General features: G+C 41.0%; 2 protein-coding genes across 4 annotated transcripts in view; both read left to right on the forward strand.

Annotated features, from left to right (window-relative positions):
* ncapg2 (non-SMC condensin II complex, subunit G2) overlaps positions 1-20468 on the forward strand; it is a 117635-nt gene extending 97167 nt beyond the window's left edge. For both annotated transcript variants that reach the window (XM_043690695.1, XM_043690696.1), the window contains exons 29-30: positions 8552-8559; positions 20457-20468. The gene's annotated coding sequence lies outside the window, so the exon portion shown is untranslated. The remainder of the gene's footprint in view (positions 1-8551; positions 8560-20456) is intronic.
* Positions 5035-25550, forward strand: part of ptprn2 (protein tyrosine phosphatase receptor type N2) — a 944464-nt gene continuing 923948 nt past the window's right edge. Inside the window, exon 1 of one of the 2 annotated variants that reach the window (XM_043690699.1) lies at positions 5035-5320. In XM_043690699.1, coding sequence (XP_043546634.1) covers positions 5239-5320 — 82 coding nt within the window. In that variant the 5' untranslated portion in view covers positions 5035-5238. The remainder of the gene's footprint in view (positions 5321-25550) is intronic. The other variant, XM_043690698.1, reaches the window with a different exon arrangement.

Below are 25550 nucleotides of genomic sequence, written 5' to 3' on the forward strand. Positions count from 1 at the left end.
ATTCCCTCTCATACCTGACTTGTACCTTTTAGATGGTGGACAGGCTATGGTGAGTCATATGCAGAATTTCTAATTTGCTCTTCTGACCACAAATAATTGAACCAAGTCAGATTATGATCAATGATAAGTCAGAATATTATGAGGAATTTAGCAATTGTAATTCTGTTGAATATGAAAGCGAGTTGGTTACATTCTCTTATTGAAAATGATCATTGCTTTAACACTCAACTTACTTGCCACACAGCAGTCTAAGCTGAATGTTATTCAGGTTTTGCTGCATGCAGATGTGGACTACTTCCTCATCAAAGGAATTGCAAGTATAACTGAAGACCTTCATCAGTGAACATTGTCACCTCTGGCCCTGTGATTAACAAAGATGACTTGTTGAAGATGACTGGGCCGAGGACACTGCCCTGGAAACTTCATGCAAATGGTACTCTGGAACTAAGATATTTGGGCTCCAACTTGCAACAACCATCTTTGTGCCATGTATTACTCAAGCCAATAGAATGTTTTTTTTTCCCTGGTCTCATTAACTTCGATTTTGATAGGGCTGTTGCATGCAATATTTGATGAAATGCTGCTTTGATGTTTAGGGAACTCTTTTTTTTATCCCACCTCTGAAATTCTGCTTTTGCCCCTAGTATTTTTGGTGGCTGTAAGGAGGTGTAATATTGAGTGGTCCTAGTGAAACTCAAGCTCATAATTAGTGAACAGGCAAATAGAAGCAACATTAAGACTGGAGATCTGAAATAAAATAGTGCTGTACTTTATAACAGTTTTTTTTTCAACAGATACTGAATAAACATTTCAACTGCAGTAAGCCTGTTACAATTGAAAGGAGCTGGAAAATATCAGCAGCTAAGGGGGTGGAGGAGCGGGTGGAACAGATGTTGAGGATGCACAGAATAAAAGACAAAGGAAGTGCTAAGCAATATTGATGCAAAATAGTTTTTAGTGATTGTCATATTAAAAATATGCAGTCTTATCACTTTGCTGTGAGCAAATCCATGGAAACAACATACTGTGGGGGGGGGGGGTATTGAATAATCAAAACAGATGACAGTGCTGATGCTTTGAAGTTGCTGGACTCAATGTGGAGACTTGAAGGCTGTAAAATGCCAAAGTGGAAAATGGGCTGCTGTTCTTCCAGCTTGCGTTTGGCCTAGGAGAGCGGTGTTAGCATGAAAGTGTGATGGTATATTGAAATAGCAAGGCCTTGTGCGTAATGGCTTTCAATTTTCAACTTCCTTTATTTCTGCAGAAGAGTCATATTACACCTACAACATTAACTCTGTTTCCCATTCCACTGATGTAGCCAGACCTTCATAGTTTTGTTTTTATATTAACACTGGCAAGAAGGTATTGCTTGAATGCTGTGTTGGTGATTTCTACCATTTTATTGATTGATTGCAGTGCACTTTTATTGCTTGAATTAGATTTGTGCGTAATATCCCTCAACAATCTTTCACCTTTTATGCATATATTAGAAAGGAATGGCAAGCTCTGGAGCACAAGCATGTAATAAAACCAGGATGTTGTCAGGACCCAAGATCTCTGATTTTGCTGTATCCAGTTCCTTCATGCATTTCTTGATACATGAAGTGAATCCAATGGCTGAAAGCTGACATTTGTGATGTAGGAGTCCTCTGAATGCCAAGATGGACCACAAGCTCGGCATATGGTCTCTGGTCGCAGATGGCTATAAAAGTTTCAACCTTCCTTACTTTTTCACTTGCATTGCAGATCAGGCACAATTGATGATGGAAATCCTTTTGGGCCAATATCCTTCTGTTTGTTTGATTTTCCAGCACTTTTCATGATTGGATCTGCAGGACTGCATAGCTTTGATTTGATATCTTGGATGCAAGATGACTCAGCTGTGTCTATAGTGTTGTGCTTTTGCTGTTTACTGTGCACATAGTCCGATGTTTATAGCTTCATCAGATTAACACTTCATATTTGGGTGTGCTGGTGTTGCTCCTGATATGCTTTCCTCTGATCATCATTGAAACAGAATTGATCCCATGGTTGATGACCAGGTTTAGAGTGTGGGATACTTTATGCAATGAGAGTGCAGATTATGGTGAAATACAATTTGACACATTTCCACATTGATGTCCACTTTGGGAGATCTGATTGATTGAAGTGTGGTCTCTCAGTAGGGATTGCACCACACTACAGTACACCATTTTATTGGTCCACAAGGACTGTACAGTGGTCATTCCCAATAACACTGTTGTAGACAGATGTAGTCTGTTGATTGGTGATGATGAGGTCAGATAAATTCTTACCCCTTATTGTTGGTTTTCTTGCCACAGGCAGCAGGCCCAACTTGGCAGCTATTTCCTTTAGGTTTTGGTCAGTAATGGTGATTTTTGGGTCCTTTTGAACATTTGAAATACTTTATCCATAGCACATTTGGTGCCCTTGCTTCCTTCAGAGCATTGTTTAAGTAGTCTTCAACTGTACTGGAGAAATCCATGCCTATTTCCTTCAACTCCTCATTCACCCATGTCACTCCGATTTCTAATTTTGGGAAATGTCTTACATCCTCCACAATGAAAACTGACATTAATCATTTACCTGTACCATTTCATCATTCTCTATTATATATTCTTCTGAATCTGGGACAATAATGGACCCATATTTGTTGTAGATTATACATCTAGAGTTTTTCTTAACCTGCTACTGAGCCTGAATATAGCCTTAATATAGTGCAAGTGTAGTCTGGAAGGTTGGTTAATAGACATGCTGAATGTGATAAAGATTCATGATTTATTTGGAAATTTGGGTTCTGATGTTGATGGTTTGATTTTGAGTATTACTGCTTTGAGAAGGACAGAGCTTTAGTTTCATTTCTGAGTGTGCTGCTGGGTTGTCTGGATTATTTACATGCATTTAAGCAAGGGTTTAAAACTTTTTGAGGTGTATAGTTCAGTGATTTAGAAACAACAGTTGAAAAGATGTAAAGAAGCTGCTAAACTGTTAGCTAGCAACTAGGTGTCCTATGACAAGAAATAAGTATGACTTGCAATAACTATACATTTCTTTAAGATGTGTAACTCTTTAATAAAACCCTGACTGACAAATGAAGTTGAGAGTCTCAAGATTAAAAGAAAAGGCTTATAAAGTGTGCAAAAATAGTAATAAATCTGATGATTGGGATGTTTTTGAGTACAGTGGAGGAGGATGAAGAAAATTGATAAAGCATAGGAGTATTGGTAAAAGGTATTGAAGTACTTGATCAGCCATGATAATGTTAAATGGCAGAACAGGCTGAATGACCCTCACCTGTTCCTTTGAGACAAATGAGTTCATTTAGAAAGGCAGTTTGTAGAGTTCTTTAAAGAATAAAGCAGATACAGTCAAAATGAAAAGACACTAAGTTTTAGCTTTCTCCCTCTCTCAAGTTTGGGAGAAGGTCCTGAGTGGCTTGGAAAATAGAAGCATAAAACTGCTGGCAACCGAGGGTATGGAAAACCCATATTTGTTTTGAAAGTGTTTAGAAAGCAGTAGGATGTAAGCTCTAAACCAATTACGACTGTGCTAAATGAATATGGAACGTTCACATGAGACAAGCTGACCCTTCACTGAAGTTGCAGTTTTGTAAGATTGTAAGAAAGTTGAATCTCAATTTCTGATATTTGTAATGAGATTGCTTCAACTAGTTTTTGCGCAGTGAAAGTTTCCCCCCTTTGTAATTAACTGTGATCTTTTGTTAAAAGTATATTGGCAGCTTATCTTGACTATATTCATTGACTGACCACGTGATCATATGTTTTCATTTTGTTTTTTTATTTTTCAAGCCAAGTTTCATTTTAGGAGCTGATTTTTTTTTGGGGGTATTACCATCAGGCTGCGATCATGAGAGAAACTATCACAACACAGCTCTCCATATTTTGATACAAATTTCCCAATGTCAATGGGAATAGTTTTACAACACCAGTTAAATTTGTAATCTTTGTGAATATGATGCTTGGGTTGATGCCTCATTTAACAAGTCAACGTACTTTTCACCACTTAAGCTTCAAACATAAGGCTAACATGAATGGTTTGTGGCTCTCATTTCCCTCTCAAACAATCTAATCTTCAAGCAGTTTGCAAAGTATTCCCAGTCTGTCCATTGTTAACTAATTCCAGTTCATTATTTATCATTTAGTCTAGTGTGTTTTGTTTCTAAAATGCAGTTCTAGAATGTTCCTGTATTCTAGAATATTCCAGCTATTCATGCTTTTAAAACAAGTTCCTTTTTTTCCACAATGAATCTCCTCTTAACCTTTTGGACCATATTTTAAGATTTTTTTCAAATCCACCACTTTAGGTCTATATGCAATTTTTGCTCGTCTTGCATTTTTGATATACTATGGTTAATGCTGAAGCGATGTTTGTTTGCCCGCCTGCTTACATTTTCTTAATAGGTACTGCATTTTTAATGTTAACTATTCCCATGTTTTCACAATTTTTCTTTCCTCGCCTACCTGCACAATTTAGCTTCCAGTATGCCGATAACTATGTGAAATCATTTCAAGCTGAACTTGACCTTATTCACTCGCTTGTTTTATTCCTCATGCATTTGTGCACTGGGCAAATTGAAACGTGATCCGTCGGGGCGAATGCAGATTTAGACCGGCGTTGTAAGGTCACCAAAAGCAGGATGTTTTGAGAAAGAAAACCACGAACCACACTCCTCTGTGACTTTGGTATGATGTCCCAGTAGCATAACGCTGAACCCCACCCAGGCCTAACTGTAAATATCAACTGAGAGATAAATTAACACGAGCCCATTGGGATCAATGACCTACAAACGTGAACAGAAAACACAGAGGCAAAACATAGTGCTGCAGTGAAGGATGCTGCACAAAGAGCTATGTGCCAATATGGAGCAGTTCCCTTCCAACCTTCCCCGCCCCTCGCTTTTAAAAAGACCTTTGCATTGGCACAGTCAGTCAATGGTGTGCAAGCTTTCTTGGCGCTGATATCAGTGCTGTGGGCGGGCTGGGCTCAGCTGATTGACAGGATGGGCCTGGTCCAGGGTTGGGTTGAATGACAGGCGATCCGGGGCGGAGTGAGGAGGGCTCAGTCTGGCTGCTGGCTCACTGTGAGCGCGGCGTGCCCATAAGGGAGACGGACATCGCCGCTTCCTTTCACCCCATCACACCTTCCCTCTCCTCATCCCTCTCATCTCTCGCCCCCTACCCTGGAATGGATTGTTAGTGCCAGTGCAATGGATGAAGAATGATGGAATTGTTCCACACCATCCTGCTGCTCCTATCGCTTTTCCACAGCCGCTTGATCGCGAGCGCCGATAGGAAATTCGGTGAGTTTGCTCGGGTGGTGTTGTTGGAATAAAACGCTAATTTATGTGGAATAATGAGAGCCTTCCTTTTTCCTCTTGTTCGGTGCGGGTGCATCAGGTGGCGCAGCCAGTGGTTGAGAGAAGAGGTGGACGGTTCTCCTTTGGTTATCTGGGCTACTCAGATGCGACAGAATTACAGGGTTGCAAGAAAGATGAGGGACAAGACACGATAAGACTGCGATCAATCTCCGTGAAAAATAGAGTGGTGGGGGGGGGGGGGGGGGGGGTTGTAGTGTTGGTAGGAGTTATATTTGCATTCACTCGGTGTGTTTTGTAAACCATGTGTACAGAGATAATGATGTCTGAAGATACTTGTCACTGTTTGGCAAAGGGCGGGAGCCGACCGGTCCAGCAGAAATGTGCTGCTTTTTAAAAATGTTGCAGTTATTGAAACCTAAAAGGTGTCCAACATCAGTCACCCCCGCCCCGCTCATCGCCTCGAAACTTTCACACTTGCAAAATTGAAAAAAGTTTCAATACCACCCCGTCCCCTAAAAACAAACTGTTTCGACAAATCATTATAAATGCTTCTCGTAGTCTGACTGAATATTCACCCTTTCCCTTTGCAAGTGGAATTGATTGCATGTTGTGATTTATTTTATACTAGACGCTTTCTGGTACCCAGTCAGATGCACGCAGTTCGCTGTCGCTGGATGTGACAGGATTATTTTACCATGGGGGCTCATAAAAGTTGTAGCCAGTCGTCGAGATGTGAATGTGGGAGCTGTGTTTCATGTTGACCATCCTCCGCCGAGATTTTGATCGAAATATCCAGATCCGAGTAAGAGAGTCAAGAACTCCATCCAAGAACACATCAATCCCCATAATATCCGTCAGACACAGGGTGAAGGTGAATTGAGGGCAAACTGCTTTCATAACGGACTTCGTGTACACTTGTCAGGGCGTGATTTATTTGACATTTGCACATTTTATTCCATGTAATTGTGCACGAATTACCTAAAATGCCTGACCTCAGGTCTGGAGGGATTTGGCGCTTCACAGAACCTAAAGGCAAACAAACCTTTATGCAAGTTTAACATTAGCGTTATCTTATTCCGGTAGGTTGAGAACAATCGGCCCTCATTAGTGTAATGTTAAGAGTGTAATATGTGCCGTAGGTATTGGAGAAAAGGCAAATAAACTCTTTAACCAACGAACGTTTGTTTAAAGGATCCGTGTGTTGACAATAACAAGCAAACACCAAATTGTGTTTTCATTTTAATATTGTTAACGGTTTAAGAGTCCTTTGTTAACGCACTGTTTTAAATCTAATTTAAGACAAATATTTAAGTGCACACCCTTTCATTTTTCTTCACGTTTTAAACGTTTTTAGAATAAAAACATTAAAGGGAACCCCTGGACCTTCCATTCATCTATTGTTATATCAGTGGAAATAAAGTGTCAGGTTGGAAATGCAAACATAAAGTGGAGAAGTATAGAAGATGCATTTTTCAGACTTTTATTGCAAAACCAGCTGAATGCATTCAAGATCGTGAAGGAGCTAACAGCATTGATTTCAGTTTATCAGTTCATGATGGGACTAGTTCTATTGCCAGGGCAAAATGATTAGCAATTATGAGTAAGAAAGAATTAGGTATAACTTTTCACTCCAGTTTAGATTGTAGAGTAGTGAATTTAGGGGAGGGACAGCCACTGAAGTTGGATTGGTAGGATTTGGAGGGATATGGGCCAAATGCTGGCAAATGGGACTAGGTTAATGAAGGATATACTGATGGGTCTGTTTCTGTGCTGTATAACTCTGTGACTCTATGACCGTAAGTGAACGTTATTAGTAAGTTCAACTGGTGGCCCTGTTTTGCTTTGGAGAGAGGAGAATGGAAATTGCAGCAGATAGACAATCCTGATACACAACAAGAAATAATTTGTGTTCAGTGGCCTTTTTGATGCTTTACATTTTTATGTTTGCAAAATACTTATTCACTATGTAATTGAGAACATGGTTCGTACAAGGTTCTGGATCATTTTGTTTTACCTCTTGGTGTCTCTGGAGTGATTTATTAGTGTATTTAAATGAATTGTAATCATTATGGTTAGATGCCATGTGTTTCTCTGAACTTCATCAGGAATTCTTTCTGTTGGGCCCATTGTGCTACAGTGTCCATCTGTATTATGCTGCATTGAGTCACTCAAGGCTGGATTGCTACTCAGTGTCCATAGGTCACTGTTTGCACATATATAATGGGTTGAATTTCAGTTCAGGTAGGGGAGAAGCAATAACATTCAGTTTAAGATTATGTGATTTTACTGAGCTGCTATTTTTTAAACCTTTTATTGCAGTGCACCATATTTTACACTTAACTGGAAACTAGATCTATATTTAGAAATCACATGAGTCGGGGTGGTTAGAGCATATGGTGGGATCGGTTGGAGATTGAGATAGGGGCATGGTGTGGTGTTGTTGGTGGCCAGTAATCAAAGTAAAAACCAACTTTTCAATATCAACACACAATAAATTCTCTACAAATTGCAGTTTGGTGTGATTGTCCTTCTTACCTACTCCCATTAAATTGCTGCCAGTTTTTGTGCGTCTGAGCGAATCCTTGGGAATTTTATATGCGCCCCCCCCCCCCACCGTAATCCCTGTGTGGACTAACACCTGCTGAGAGCAGGCATTTAAGTGACAAATGATGTGTTATGTACCAAATTTATGGTCCAAAATAGAGAGGCAAATTGCAGTCAAATACAAAAGAATCAGTTTGCTTTTAGAAAAGAGGCCAACTTCTCATTAAGAAATTAATCTTCAGCTCAGTTTCGTCTCCTGTGTTGTGCCAGTATAGGTGTAAAGGTGTGAATGTTAACAGGGTGCCAGCCCCAGACATTTGGAGATTGGTCAACATATCAGATGAGAATCTCTCCTCTTTGTGCATGCTATTGTTGCAAAATATCTGCCCATTGTTCTGTTGTGTGAGTTATCACCAATTTTTCATTTCTTTTTATGATTTATGTTAATAGTACTTTGACTCGAGCACTGTGTAGTTGTTCTGAGTTGAATGATATTGGGATTTTAGCCAGTATCATAAATAAAAATGCAGGAGATCTGCTAGTTTGTATTAAAAGTCTTTTCATGTGGTCATTTATCCTGGCCACACTCAAATCTTGTAACATTTTCCCTTGTACTCAATTGTTAAAAGACAGCATGTCTCCAACATACAGCATGGCTCATCAGTGGAGATTAGACAGTATGCTCATACAGACCAGGGCACTTTTTGCTGCAATTCTCTATCAGATTCCAGGCCTTCTCATAATCTCCCATAGTAATATTCATAGTTGCTGTATTTCAGAGTTTGCTTAATGACATGGTGTCTTTGTGTTATGTTTATAATGGTAACAACAGTATTTGTGATTCCACATGAGGAGTGATCTAGCAGTGTTCCACAGGTTCACTGTCAAACAAAACAAAGGAGCAGTCCTTATAACTTAGCTGTAGATAGTATCACATCAGATTTATTTTCCACAGAATAAGGTTGATTTTATCTTCTTGAAATAGATATTAAAGGTATGATAACAGCTTCACAGTGGGGCAGGTCAAGCCACTGCCTCATTAAAGCTGACAGCTCTCTACTGCTTTCAACAGCTAGTCCTTACCTGCACAATTAGGAGGCTGTTTTATTATGTATTTTAATCTCAACATGGCTGGAGCTAGAGTTCCACGCCCTCCGACCACCCAATTTCAGAATTGAAAAGAACCTGAAAACATAATAAGACCTAAAAATCATGAGGAGCATGGAAAGCCAAGGTCATTTCCCCAGCATGTTCAAAACTAGAGGGCAGGGTGTAAATTTTAAAATCAGAGGGGCAAGATTTAAAAGGGACCCGAGTGGCAACGTTTTCATAAATAGGATGGTGTGTGTGTGTGGAATGAGCTGCCAGAAGAAGTGGTGGAGGCTGGTACAATTACAGCATTTAAAAGGTATTTGGATGGGTACATAAATAGGAAGAGCTTAGAGGGATAATGGCCAAATGCTGGCAAATAGGACGAGATTAATTTAGGATATCTGGTCGGTGTGAATCAACTGGTCCAAAGAGTCTGTTTCTGTACTGTACATCTCTATAACTCTGTGATTCCATAAGTTATAAAATATTTTTGTGTGGCAGGAGGAACAGTTTGGAGTTTGATCAACCCATCTTCCATTGATTGTGTTAGCCTTTTTCTTATCAGATTTGATTGGTCTGTTCAAGATTGAGTTTGTCTGAGTTTGGAGAATTTGCCTTTAGATGCCTGTTTGATACTGAGCTTACCAGTTCCATTTAAATGAAGCTCTGCTCTCAAAGGAACTCTGACCTTTACTTCAGGAATGGTTGATCCACTGCCCTGTCTGCTGGTTGATCACCCAAAATATAATTGCAGTTGTTTCCGGTGGATGTTTTGGCGGTGGGGGGTGGGATAGGGAGAAATCCAGAACAGGGATGTGTAATCTTAAAATTAAAGTTGTTCAGCGATGGTTTCAGGAAAGGACTAATATCTGCACCATTCTGTCTTTCATAATACACTGCAGTGGCTTCACTTAAAATAATTTATTGTCTCTACAGCACTTTGGAACATTGTGAGGTTGTGAAATGCATCATATAAATGCAAGATCTTTACTTCTGGACATTTGGTAAAATGATTAGCAGTAGGTGTTGCTCTCTCTGAGAAATACATTTTGAAATGTAAAGTATTCTTAGTGCCAATAAGAGTACTCTTGATTTGTTTAAGCATTGTGAGAGCAGGTTCAGACAACTTATGTTCAATTGCTGAATATCTACCTTTGCTTCCCACTTCAGTGAGAATCACTGAGACTAGTTTTTAAAAAAAGTTATCATTTGGCTTGGTTCCTTGCAAGCTCCTGAGAAGTTACCATATGCCATTTCACAAACACACTGTCAGATCTTATCCAGGAATTAATTAAAGCAGATCTTTAAGAAGGACAAGGGACAATTATGGCATTTGATAGTTATGTGACCTTCTGTCTACAAATTCCAAAAAACTGATAATATCCCACTGTACATATATTATGCTGTGAGTCATATTGAAATTTAATGGTAAACTTTATTTGGATTATACTTGCTGAGCATCTAGTCCGCTGTTTAGTTTTGTGTTTTACTCCGGACATCCATTGGTGGAGCCAATCTTCTGTCAGCCTTATTTCTTCACAGATTTAACCATTACAAAAACAAAAACCTCCCAAGTCAGTCACACCACAGTTTCAATAGTGTCTCTATTTACACATTAACGAATCAACAGTCTCTGAAAGATTTACTGTAACAGACTCAAGGGAAATGTCAGGTTCTGACGCTGTTTACTGGACTGATTGTACAATCCAGCTTATATGGCTTCCACTAGTTACTGTAGCCCCCAAGTTTACCAGTGCATACCACATACAGTCACAAAGCATATGTAGTCCCACTTGCCAGTGTTTGGTCCATATTTCTCCAAACCTTTCCTATTCATGTGGTTATCCAAAATTCTTTTAAATGTTGCAAGTGTACCTGCATCCAACACATCCTCTGGCAGTTCATTGCACATAGGAACTATTCTCTGTGTAAAATAAAAGGTTGCCCCCATGTCCTTTCTAAATCTTTCTCCTCTCATCTTAAAAATATAGTCCCTAGTTTGGAACTCTCTCACCCTAAGGAAATATCCTTGCTATACACCTTATCTATGCCCCTCATGATTTTATAAACATATATAAAGTCATCCCTCAACCTCCTACGCCCCTGTGAAAAATGACCCAGCCTATCTTTATAGCTCAAATCCTCCATTCCTGACAGCATCCTTGTAAATTTTTGCTGGACCCTCTCCAATTTAATAATATCCTTCCTATAGCACAGTGACCAAAACTGTACACAATATTTCTTATGGACCAGACCAAAATATATAAAGAAGATGGTCTAGACCCTAACCATTTTTTTTTATTTTGACGATAAGTTGCTTTGAGTTCCAAATGCAATTCAGTTGATCAAATTACACGACTTTAAGCAAAATGCATTTTATTTTGTTTTTCATTTTACACTACAGTTAAAATATAATAAAAGAATCGGTTTAATTTAACTATCAAAATCCTTAACAAAATAAAATATATTTAACAACTACTAATTAACTGTTCCAATATAGTAACATCCCATAAACACCCTTGGCAAAGGCAAATTCAGTAAAATAGATGACTTCACATGCAATTCTAGCAGCAGGAAGAGAATCCCAGCTTTTAGCTATAACAGAGAGAGGAATTAGAGCTCCTGCATCCAGCTTCAAGATTGCAGCGACTGCAGAAAGCTAAATTTAAAAATTCTGGTTCTGTGGAAGTTGGATCCAACCATTCAGGCTGTTTTTGTCTTTGTAACTTTTTTTTAGAAAGTAACCCAAGGTTACAAGCTTTTAGTTTATTGACTGAGCAGACTGCTCTACACCTCTGTCTCAACATTTCTTCATAAAATAACAGGACAAAGTACAAGCCACAGTTCTGATGTATATACCTGTAGCTTAACGCCGTGGTATCATCACATACTCCAGAGGGGTCTCACCAAAGGCCTGTACAAACTCAACATGACGTCCCAACTTGTATACTGAAAGGTCTGAGCAATAAAGGTAAGCCTACAAAATGCCTTCTTAACCACCCTATCTACACGTGATGCAAATTTCAACAAATTATGTCCCTGAACCCCTAGGTCTCTGTTCTACAACACTACCCAGGACCCCACCATTAATTGTATACGTCCTGCCCTTGTTTGTTTTACCAAAATACAAAACATCACATTTATCCAAATTAAACTCTATCTGCGAGTCCTCAGCCCATTAACCAATTGATCAAGATCTCTTCATAATCTTAGATAACCTTCTTCACTGTCCACCATGTTACCAATTTTGGTTCATCCACAAGCTTTCTAATCATACCTCTTAAATTCTCATCCAAGTTTTTCATATATATGATGAACAAAAGTGGACCCAGTATTGATCCCTGTGGAACACCGCCGGTCACAGGACTCCAGTCTGAAAAACAACCCTCCACCAGCACCAGTCTGTCTTCTACCATTAGGCCAATTTTGTATCCAGTTGGTAAGGTCACCCTGAATCCCATGTGATCTAACTTTACTAATTAGTCTACTATGTGGAACCTTGTCAAAGGCTTTACAAAAATCCTTGTAAACAATGTCTTTCCACGCTGCCCTCATCAATCTTTCTGGTTACTTCCTCAAAAAACTCCATCAATTTTGTGAGACACGATTTTCCTGACACAAAGACAAGCTGACTATCCCTAATCAGCCCTTGCCTTTTCAATATATGAAAATCCTATCTTTCAGAATAACCTTCAACAACTCAGCCTTCGCTAGTGTCAGACTCTCAAGTCTGTAGTTTCCAGGCTTCTATTGGACTCTTTGTCAGAACTTTGAAGTAGGAGCAGCCTCATTAAATAGTTGAAATGAAGCTGAAACCTAAAGTTCTCTTTACATGTGCTCCACCATACCAAGAAATACAAAACTTGTACAATTAGCTCATTAATTGTATAATTAATGCATTCATTTTAAATCCGTCTACCTAGATTAGGTAAATATGCTAATCAACTACAAAGATTGCTGTTGGGAGCTACAAGTATACATATCAAAACTGTGGCATGTAACAGCTATTCCAGTCTTAATGGAAGCTAAGCAGAATTATAGCCATTCATGAAGTGGCAAGTATACTTTTGAATTGTCTCAAAATATTTCAATGAACAGAGTTCGATCAAATTCTTGGATTTTATTGTCTAACCTGATTAAAGTGTGCCAAATGTTTGTTTTTATCAAATAACGAGACTTTGAAGAGAAATTACAGATGTGAGTTAATGAAATATGTATAAATGGTAAAGAAATAACACAGTTGGAACTTGACAGCTTGCACCAGGTTGATTTTCTAATATTAAAGCAAAAGATAAAAAAAATTCCTGACTACAATGAATTATTTGTCTAAAAGCCGCATATTCTGATCCATTGCATACCAGTCTAATGTGAGATTGTTCCTAAATTAAATTTGCTATGAATGATATTTATTATCTTATATACCTGATGACCAAATAATAATGCAGCCATGAATCCAGTGAATTGTGATTGCACAGTACTGCCTTAATGGATAGAGGGCCTGTTCCCATGCTTGTCCCATGTTTTGTATGGTCTGTATGATATAAGCAAAAACTTATTTTATATTTCCTGTAGTGTATATATTGTGCATGTGTCATTAGAATTCTGGTTCCTAAAAATTGGTAAAGATATAAGATAGCATATTATTTATTTACAAATGGCAGTAGTTTTTTTTAATATTGTATAAATAACGTCATCACATAATCCACTGTCTTATTAGAGAGGCAACTAGTGGTGGTTTAACCTGAGGGGTCTTCATGCAAGGGGTGAGGTTGCGATTGAGATGGTGGGACCTTCATGGTAACATCAGCCGTTGTGGGAATTGAACCCACATTGTTGGCACCACTCTGCATTGCAAACCTGCCAAACTTGTAAACTGAGCTAATGAGGTTGGGTAAATTCCAAATTTCGTCAATGTCTGAAATGGGAAAATTAAAGTCAGTTTCAGGTCGGGAAACTGATTTCTGAAACTTTATACCCCACTTGTTTCAAAAATTGTTATTTAGTCCCATATTTCCTGATTGGTGAAATCTTTTTCTATTTAAAAGTAAGGAATAAAGACTAGAATTTATTTACTGGTTAACACAATCACAGGACGTCTCAAAGTGCTTTAGAGCCACTGAAGTACTTCTGTATGAGATGCAGTAGCCAATTTGCACAAATCAATCTGCCACAAACTTTATTGAGAAATAAATAATGGTCTGGATATCAGTGTTAGGGTGACATGGTGGCTCAGTGGTTGGCACTACTATCTCACAGCTCCAGGGACCTGGGTTCAATTCTAGCCTCGAGCGACTGTCTGTATGTAGTTTGCGTATTCTACCTGTGTCTGCATGGGTTTCCTCCTCCAGGCCAAAGATGTATGGGTGAGGTTGGTTGGCCATGTTAAAACCACCCATAGTGTCTAGGGATATGCAGGCCAGGTGGATTGGCTATGGGGAATGCAGGGATAGGGTAACAGGGTGGGGTGGTCTTCAGAGGGCTGGTTTGGACTCAATGGGCTGAATGGTCTGCTTCTACTCTGTAGGGATTATGTGTTAACTCCCTTGCTTTTCTTCTTCGATATAGTCCTTTGGGTAGTCTACATTCATCTGAGAGGCTGGTAGGATCTCTGATTAATGTCACTTCTGGACAACAGTGCTTCAGACACAGCAGCAATCCCTCACCTGCGTTAAGTACTGGGGTGGAACTTGAACCTGGAGCTTGTGAGTGAAAACCAAGAGTGCCACCAGCTATTTGCTGGTATGTATTGCTTTACTGCAATGAGTAAATAAGGCAAAGACAATGGTGTCTTTAAAGAAAGAGTGGAGAGATATTTCCACAAAGTACCGACTTATATTGCATGAGTAGGGCAGTGGAATCTATTTTGGATTGTTCTGGTAGCCTTGGTCTCCAGTGAGGCATTGTTATTTTATTGATCCAGGTCCCCCAAACATTACCTGGATTAATAGTCAAGAGGCCATCACCTCCCTTGTATGAATATGCTAATTGGAATAGTTTCAGTCTTATATATTATCTGTGGGGTAAACATTGGTGAGTAGAGGGCGGCACGGTGGCACAGTGGTTAGCACTGCTGCCTCACAGCGCCAGAGACCCGGGTTCAATTCCCGCCTCAGGCGACTGACTGTGTGGAGTTTGCACGTTCTCCCCGTGTCTGCGTGGGTTTCCTCCGGGTGCTCCGGTTTCCTCCCACCATCCAAAGATGTGCAGGGTCAGGTGAATTGGCCATACTAAATTGCCTGTAGTGTTAGGTAAGGGGTAAATGTAGGGGTATGGGTGGGTTTCGCTTCGGCGGGTCGGTGTGGACTTGTTGGGCCGAAGGGCCTGTTCCCACAATGTAATCTAATCTAATCTAATCTAATCTAGACTGGGAGTGCTCAGATACTCTTCTTAGAGTTTGCTATTGGTTCTTTTATGATACCTGAGATGGTGCAGCAGTCACCCACTGTTATCCCAAAGTGCCACCTCTGATTATGTGCGACTACTAAGCCATGGCTGCCAAGCTAAGTACCAAGAGGAAAGTAAACAACCCAAAATGAAAGCAATTAGTTAAGCATGGTTTAAGCATCCTTAGATTTATTGCTGCTGTGTTCTTAGTGTTTACCATCCTCTAGTTACCTTCAGGCATTTATTTAAAAATAAATGCTGTGAAAATCAAGCATACTCTATGGCAGAGCTGTGGAAACGGTTGTGCAACGCTGATATCATAAAGTGAAATGTCTGCTTGTTCAGAGTGAGCTAATGACAATTGTTTTATTTATTCATGGGATGTGGGTGTTGTTGCATTGGTCATTGTTTATTGCCCATCCCTAATGGCCTAGAGGATGGTAAGACTCAGTTACATTCCTGTGAGTTTGGAGTCAAACATAGGCCAAACCGTGTTAGCATGGAAGATTTTCTTCTCTAATAAAGGTTAAGGGGCCAGTTGATTTTCCCTTATGATAGTTGACAGTGGTTGTCACTAGGCTAGATTTTAATTCCAGCTTTGTATGCAGTTCACCATGTGGGATATAAAACCATGTGCTCAGCACACCAGCCTGGGTTTATGGAATACGAGGCCAGTGACGTTACTGTGATGTCACCACTTCCCCAGTTGGTTTGCAACTCGCAGAAGTGTGGGGATGCAGACTTCTATGCACTTGGACACTTGAAAACCACTGTCAACTGTCATAAGGGAAATCCATCTGGTCCCTTGGACGTGGTTTCAAGACCCCCCCCCTTCCTAGCTTACTCCCAGCAAATGTACAATCTCTGGACAACAAGGTGGACGAACTCAGATCACGGCTCAGCTTCCAGCATGAACTGCGGAACTGCTACGTTCTCTGCTTCACAGAAACCTGGCTCAACCCATCCAGTTCCAACTACGCACTTCAGGCTGATGGTTTTTCTATCCATCCACGGCTCAGCTTCCAGCATGAACTGCGGGACTGCTACGTTCTCTGCTTCACAGAAACCTGGCTCAACCCATCCAGTTCCGACTACGCACTTCAGGCTGATGGTTTTTCTATCCATCGTATGGGCCGTACAGCATCCTCAGGTAAGACAAAGGGTGCAGGGGTTTGCTTTTTAATCAACAACTTGCGGTGCATGGACACTGCAACCCTGGGCAGCCATTGCTCCCCAAATCTTGAATTCCTCACCATCAAATGCCGCCCCTTCTATCTACCACAAGAATTTACCGCTGCTATACTAATGGTGTGTACATACTGCCATTAGTATAGCAGCGGTATGTACAAGCAAAGGTTGAGGAAGCTCTGGATGTGCTGTACTCCACCACTAACATCCTGGAGATGGAACACCCCGAGGCCCTGTTTATTGTAACTGGTGGAGTTCAATCAAGCCAATCGAAGGAAAGTGTTGCCCAAGTATCACCAGAATATTACCTGCCCCACCAGGGGCCCAAACATTTTAGACCACTGCTACACCACTGTGAAGGATGCCTACAGCTCCATCCCCTGCCCTCATTTCGGGAACTCCGACCACAATGCCATGTTTCTTCTCCCGGCTTACAGGCAAAAGCTCAAGCCGGAGACCCCCTCGTGGATACAGGTCCAGTGCTGGTTGGAGAAGGCAGAGGATCAACTCCAATGCTGCCTGGAAATGGCTGATTGGGCCATGTTCAAACAGTCTACAGGGACCTTGGACGAGTACACCTCCACCGTCACAGACTTTATCAGCAAGTGTATGGAGGACTTCATACCGAGGAAGTCAGTCCGGGTGTTCCCCAACAGGAAACCCTGGATGTACCAGGACATACAGAACCTGCTAAAAGCTAAGTGTGAGACCTTCAGATCAGCAGACCCACTCAAGTATAAGGAATCCAAGTATGATATTAAGCCAAGGACCAATACCGATCCAAAAAAGAGACCCAGACAGACACCCGGCGACTATGGCAAGGACTGAATGACATCACAGGTTCGAAAAGAGACAGTGCAAGATTGCAGAAGATGAAATATCCCTCCCAGATCATCTCAATGCCTTCTATGCTCGCTTTGAGCAGAATTTCAGCGGAGAGGTAACACCTATTCTGATAAGTCCTGATGAACCTATCTCAACAGTCAATGCATCACACATCAGATCTGTTTTCCTTCGTGTGAATCCAAGGAAAGCGAAGGAACCAGATAGAGTACCACGCTGTGCACTCAGAGCATGCGCAGATCTACTGGCAGAAGTCTTCTCAGACATCTTCAACCTATCCCTGCAGCAGGCCACTGTCCCTGCCTGTTTCAAGAGGGCTAATATCATCCCTGTGCCTAAGAAGGCTCATGCACCATGTCTCAATGACTACCGTCCAGAGGCCCTAATTTCGGTGGTCATGAAGTGCTTTGAAAGGCTGGTCATGGCATTAATCAACTCCAGCCTTCCCACTACTCTTGACCCACTCCAATTTGCCTATCAAACCAACAGATCCACCTCAGATGCCATATCACTTGCCCTCACTCCTCCCCAGAACATCTTGACAGCTACATAAGGATCCTACTCATTGACTACAGTTCGGCCTTCAACACTATTATCCCCTCGGGACTGATTACTAGACTGAGTGATCTCGGACTAAGCTCCACTCTCTGCAACTGGATCCTCAGTTTCTTGACCCACAGGCCACAATCAGTGAAGATTGGGGACGATATTTCATCCTCACTAGCACTCAACACTGGAGCCCCCCAGGGATGTGTACTTAGCCCCCTACTGTACTAACTGTATACCCATGACTGCGTCACCAAGTACCAGACTAATGCCATTTACAAGTTCGCTGATGACACCACCATAGTCCTGGAAAAATGGTGCACTGAGAACAACCTACTTGCCAACTTTTATAGGTGCACCATTGAGAGCATTCTGTCTGGATGTATCACTACCTGGTATGGCAACTGTACCATTCAAGATCGGAGACGGTTACAGAGAGTGGTGAACTCGGCCCGGACCATCACAAAGGCCAACCTCCATCTACCAGGCCTGCTGTCAAAGAAAGGCCGTTCAGCATTCTCAGATCCATCCCACCCTGGCAATGTTTTTCTACAACCTCTACCATCGGGGAGAAGGTACAGAAGCCTGAACACACTCACCAGCCGGTTTCGTAACAGTTTCTACCCTACTGTTGTTAGAATACTGAATGGATTCACAAGCTCTTAACATTCACCTGTACCTGTGTTTTTGTTTTTGCTGCTGTTTACCTATTGTTTACTTATCTATGCTACTAGGAGAAAGTGAGGACTGCAGATGCTGGAGATCAGAGCTGAAAATGTGTTGCTGGAAAAGCGCAGCAGGTCAGGCAGCATCCAAGGAGCAGGAGAATCGACGTTTCGGGCATGAGCCCTTCTTCAGGAAAAATTTTCCTGAAGAAGGGCTCATGCCCGAAACATCGATTCTCCTGCTCCTTGGATGCTGCCTGACCTGCTGCGCTTTTCCAGCAGCACATTATCTATCCTACTTAACAAAGTAGTCTGCCTGTATTGCTCGCAAAACAAAGCTTTTTACTGTACCTAAGTACACGTGACAATAAATGCAATTCAATTCCATTCAACCTGCAATGAATTGGATGTTTATGCTGGTGGCTCTGAGATGGTGGATTGGGACAGAGAGGGACATGCCTGTTCCATATTGAATATGGTCACTTGTGCCTTTCGAGACCAGTTTGTGAATGGCAGTCTCTTTTGAGGCTGGTATAGGTGAATAGTGTTGGTACAAAGTTGACTGATACATTTTCCTTCTGACAGACTTTCTTTTCTGCCATCTTTTCATTTCTTTTGTCCATTGCATTTTATGAGCCCTTCCCGACTGCTTGTTTTCAGGCACTCAATGTGCAGCAGCTGTGTGTGTGATCCTGGTCACCAAGTATGGCTTGCAGTCATTCTAGTATAATGCGCGTACAACTGGTACATTCGGTCTGGAATGTGCAGGTAAGAAAACCCATGTATACACATAGAGAAATTAATGTACAAGATTTAAATCATCAATAATTATATTTCTTGACACCTTTATTATTAGTGCAATTGTGTCATGCTGAAAGTGCCTGCTGGTCAAATGTCATCTTTCCTCTTAAAGCTTATTGTGACATGGACAGTATTCAAACCATGAAGGCAGCGAAGGGACCTCGTTGCTGTATATGTAACATTAAAGACACAGTAAAGGTTCTGGATGTAGGTTTGCTCATTGAGCTGGAAGGTTCGTTTTCAGATGTTTCATCACCATACTCGATATTATCTTCAGTGAGCCTCTGGATGAAGCACTGATGGTGTAGCCCACTTTCTATTTGTGTGTTTAGTTTTGTAATCTCACTTCTGGTGGTGATGACATTTCCTGTGGTGACATCATTTCCTATGGGGATGTAATTTCCTGTTTTTCTCAGGGGGTGGTAAATGGGATCCAAGTCAGTGTGTTTGTTGATAGAGTTCCAGTTGGAATGCCATGCTTCTCGGAATTCTCGAGCATGTCAATTTGGCTTGGCTTTGAATGGATGTGTTGTCCCAGTCAAAGTGCAAGGTTGATTTCTCCAACTTTTAATTCCTTTGCAGTGATTGTAACGAGGTCAGCCAGTTGGACCTCATAGAATATGAGTTCCCTGATTGAGGATGTTAATCTGATCCAGTAAGGGAGTCCTAGCTGAGGGGTTAAAAACGAGGAACTGTCAGAGATTCTGGCACTGAGAGCTGACTGATGGAGCAGTACCCAGTGTCTGCGTGGGTTTCCTCTGGGTGCTCCAGTTTCCTCCCACAGTCCAAAGATGAGCAGGTCAGGTGAATTAACCATTCTAAATTGCCCATAATATTAGGTGCATTAGTCAGAGGGGAATGGTTCTGGGTGGGTTATTCTTCGGAGGGTCCGTGTGGACTCGTTGGGCCGGAGGGCCTGTTTCCACACTGTAGGGAATCTAATCTAATCTACTAAAGTCAAAGGTAGTTCATGTGTAGAAAAGGGAGACTTGGTGACAGCCTCTGTGGAGTGATTTCACCTGCCATGTTGACCTTTAATAGCAATTGGAGTCAAGCTACAGATCTCATGGAGTCATTCAGTGGTGGATAGGTCCAGGTAGGTAAATGGCTTACTCCTGCTCTAATGGAGAAAGATTATTAAACATTTAATTGGTAAGTGGTGTTTAGCACACTATATTTAATGCACTAAATTCACATTGCAGGGAATCTCATGACATGGCTGATTTGAAGTATTGCCTGAATGTGATGGTTTTGTACTCCTGCTCAATAATGCAGGCATACAACAACAAAAATAATACAAAAACTCCATGAGCACTTGCTCAAGAATCCTTTGTACTGTTCATATGAAGAAAGCAGAAAGATTCTTATATCCTTTTTAGAAACATATTCAACTGTTGTCTCTAGCAGGAACCTTTCCCCTCTAGAGTTCACAGTGGGCTATTCCATAAACATGAATTTATCTACTCTTCAAAGAAGCACCAGCAAACTTTATTATTGAGGTAAGGCCAGTGATTCCTGGCTTTCTTTTATTTGGACCTTCCAGAAACCTTTCCAGTTTTAAATACAGTCAGTTCTGCCACAGTTCTATTCTCATTGCAATTCTCTGTTATAAGAAAATCACATAATAGCAGCACTCTTTAAACTAATAGGGGCAGAATAGCATTTTAACCAATACATGCTTTAAAAGTTTGTGCTTTAGAAATAACGTCCCCCAATTTGTCAATCGCATTATAGGGAATTCGCGTTCATGAAATGCGCGTTATAGCAGAACGATCTGTATGACGACTTTTGACCTGGAAACAAAGTAAGGCACAACAATAATTTCTTTAAAATGTCTGATGTATTCTATAATTGTTTAAGAATGTTAAAGGTTGTCAATGACTTTTAAGAATTTGCATCTATTCTAAAGGGATCAGTTGGATTTTTCTTGGATAGTAAGGAATACTGGGGCATGTGACCTAGTATCCCTTGATCTGATAGCAGCACCAATCGGAAGAGAGTTAAGATTTCACATAGCCCAACACACAGATAAGCTGCAGATACAGAGGAGTGTTGCATGCAAAGGAGTTGGAAGGTGAAAGCAATTAATGCAGAGATACAGACAGAGACAGAAAGAGAAACACAGAGAATTCCTGTTTGGATAAGAAAGAAATCACTCAGGAATAGATCAGTCTTTCTGTTTAGCAGAAACTTTCAGTCACACATTGCAAGCTGGCGATAAAGGTTTAAAACCTGGAAAGCTACGTGACTACCCAAGAGATACTAAAGGATTGCATGTTTTCCCAGAAGTGGCCAAAACATAAACTAATGTATTATTGACCAGTCATTTGAGAAGTAACTCAGAACAGCTATGCTAACAGAACTGTCATGGCCCAAGGTAGAGGAGAATTTTGCAAGTCATAATTGCTGATCATAATTGCAACTCAGAAGTGAAAGGTGTTGTTAAATACAATTCCTAACCTACCCTATGTAAGTATTAAATAACAGCATATTGAGGAATTGTGTAGCGACTTACTCTTGTTAATAATTCATGTTAATTTTGCATTGGTTTTGATTCATGTTTTTGTAAAAGCTACAGAAGGTGAAATTATTTGGTAATTTATTCATTTGGGGATCATTCATTGAATGGTTATTTTGTGGTTCCCTCACAAGTTTGGTAAAAATCAGTTACTTTTACTGTATTATTTATAGATTATGTTGTGTCCTAACAATTCTGATTTTTAAAAGGTTGTTAATTATGGAGCCTTGAAGGTAACCAAGATACCAGTATAATGAAAATTACATCTTTAGATGAGATTTTCATTGCAATCAAAATGATGGTGAAATATTTATACACTTTTTATTCCATATATGTCAACACATTATGCTGGTTATTATGCAAAATTGAGAATTGTGGAATTAAGAGTAATATATCAATGTAGACTGAGGATTAATTAATGCACAGAAACAGAGAGTAGAAATAAAACACATATTTTCAGATTAGCAGGCTGCAAATAACCGGACCAAATTTTGGGGATCTGTTCTTTACAATTTGTTTTCTGAAGACGTGAAATTAAGTAAGTAATGAGAAGGATGCTATAAGGCTGTTACAGACAGATAGATGCAGATCGGTTAAATGAGTAGGCAGATGGAGATTAATGTGAGCTTATTCGCTCTGATAAGAATACTTCTCTTTAAAAGGTTTAAAACTGGCAAATGTTGATTTTAAAGTAAAGTAGATTTTGTTTTATCATTTCTACCGTATATAGCTGATACAGTAAAAAGTGAGACAGCGTTCCACCAGGACCAAAGTGCTATGTGGACAGCACAAACTACACGATCATACACAGGGTGGTATAAAATGCATAAGAAGTGCAAAACACGAAAATTACACTGTAATAAAATAATGATAATTAATAGACATTGTTCTCGCAGCAATCCAACGTCATGCAAAGAATTTCAGATGGAAAAAAGTCCAGTCATAGAGTGTTAAGGAGTCTGTTGGCTTGGGGGAAGAAACTCTTGCATAATCAGGCCGTGAGAGACTGAATGCTCCGGCATCTTCTGCCAGATGGCAGGAGGGAGAAGAGTTTGAGTGAGGGATGTGTGGGGTCTTCCACAATGCTCTCAGCCTTTCGGATGCAGCGTGTGGAGTAAATATCTGTAATGGAGAGGAGAGAGACCCCAATGATCTTCTCAGCTGTCCTCACTACCTGTTGTAGGGTATTACGATCCAAAAAGGTATAATTCCCAAACTAAGCAGTGATGCAGCAGCTCAAGGTACTCTAAATGAACCCTCCTTAGAATGTGGTGAGTATGACGGGGGGAGGTGGTGGTAGGTGGGCTTTTCTCAGTCTACGCAAAAAGTCGAGATGCTGCTACACTTTTTTGGCCACGGAGCTGGTGTTGAGGGACCAGGTGAGATTCTTTGTGACTTTCAGTGTGGTTTTTATGTGATCGTACAAGAGCGTGCAGGCTGATTGTGCAGGAACATGGCAAATGAAATATGCTGTGGTACAGTTTGATAGTGGAGATGGTGGAAGGGAAATCAGGCTGTAAATAAGGAGGAATGACATGGGGTTAGAATGATCATTGTCTTTCTATTGCGTGACATTTTACTGGTAGGGAAGGTGGATGATTGCCTTTCTACCCAAATGCCAACTGTTTGAGGCTGAATAGGCTGGGGCTGTTTTCCTTGGAGTGTTGGAGGCTAAGGGGTGACCTTATAGAGGTTTATAAAATCATGAGAGACAAGGTTAGGTTAAATAGGCAAGGTATTTTCCCTGGGGTGGGGGAGTAGAGGACATCCGAACTAGAGGGCATCAGTTTACGGTGAGAGGGGACCTAAGGAGCAACTTTTTCAGGCAGTGGGTGAGCTGCCAGAGGAAATGGTGGACTCTGATACAATTACAACATTTAAAAGACATCTGGATGGATATAAGAATAGGAAGGGTTAAGAGGGAAATGGGCCAAGTGCTGGCAAATGGGACTAGATTAGGTTAGGATATCTGGTCAGTATGGACATGTTGGACTGAAGGTCTGTTTCTCTGCTGTACATCTCTATGACTTATTGTTCAAGTTAAGATTTTAGATTAGATTACATTACATTACAGTGTGGAAACAGGCCCTTCAGCCCAACAAGTCCACACCGACCCGCCGAAGCGTAACCCACCCATACCCCTACATTTACCCCTTACCTAACACCATGGGCAATTTAGCGTGGCCAATTCACCTGACCTGCACATCTTTGGACAGTGGGAGGAAACCGGAGCACCCGGAGAAAACCCACGCAGACACGGGGAGAACGTGCAAACTCCACACAGTCAGTCGCCTGAGGCGGGAATTGAACCTGGGTCTCAGGCGCTGTGAGGCAACAGTGCTAACCACTGTGCCACCATGCCGCCCAATGAAGTGCCTCTTCCTGATTCCTTTGGCGTTTTGCCAGCAGTGAGTGAAATCCCCTGCCATTTGGTAAACTTGAGTATTTTCCATTTGGCTCTGGGGCTTTCCTCCTCATGGGTGACACTCTCAGCAGCAACCCTTACACAACTCTTCCCCAACCCCCTGCCTCCCACACTTGCCCATTGCTAGTGTCTGCCTACAGTGACCCCACTCAACTTGTTGTCAATGTAGCATCCATTTACTGTGTCCTCTCAGCTGGGTGTATTCCCAGCAGAGAATTGAGGAGTAATTATCAGAAGAGAAAATATTTACCGGGCTATTGATTGAGTGATATGAGTGTATTGTTCCTTCAGCGAAACAGCACAGACACAGTGGGCTGAATGGCCTCATTATGTACTGTAATCATTCTGTGATTCAGTTACCTCTCATCCTGGTAAAATTGCTGAGCCAATCAAGAGTCTTTCTTAACAGATGAGGGGCCTTGATGATGACTAATATGTTGCTGGATGAGCCGAAGATGCAGCCAGGGGTCTCCCAGACATTTGCGGTTTGCTTACTGTGAGCTTTTGGACACTTTCAGGGTCATATTGTCCTGAATAAATCCAACCCCGTCTTGTGTGTTTTGAGGAAAATATACAGTTAGTTGGAGATTCTCCTATTTGAGGAATTGCATTACAGTGGCTGACTATATATATGAATAATCTGGTGCTTAATTGGGCTCAAGTTACATTTAAATGAAATAGAAACAATGTAGACCATAGAATATCGAACTTTACAGCGCAGTACAGGCCCTTTGGCCCTCGATGTTGCATCGACCTGTGAAATTAAACTGATGCCCATCTAACCTACACCGTTCCATTATTATCCATATGTATGTCTAATGGCCCGTTTAACTGCTCTTAATGTCGGTGAGTCTACTACTGTTGCAGGCAGGCCATTCCATACCCCTACTACTCTCTGAGTAAAGAAACTACCCCTAACATCTGTCAGAAATCTATCACCCCTCAATTTAAAGCTATATCCCCTCATGTTAGCCTTCACCATCCAAAGAAAAAGGCTCTCACTGTCCCCCTATCTAGCCGTCTGATTATCTTGTATGTTTCTATTTTACTCACCTCTCAACCTTTTGCTCTCCAATGAAAAGAGCCTCAGTTCCCTCGGCTTTTCTTCATAAGACCTTCCTTCCATATCAGACAACATTCTAGTAAATCTCCTCTGAATCCTTTCCAAAGCTTCCACATCTTTCCCATAATGTGTTGACCAGAACT

Source organism: Chiloscyllium plagiosum, chromosome 5, assembly GCF_004010195.1.
Source record: "Chiloscyllium plagiosum isolate BGI_BamShark_2017 chromosome 5, ASM401019v2, whole genome shotgun sequence".
Taxonomy (NCBI): Eukaryota; Metazoa; Chordata; class Chondrichthyes; order Orectolobiformes; family Hemiscylliidae; genus Chiloscyllium; species Chiloscyllium plagiosum.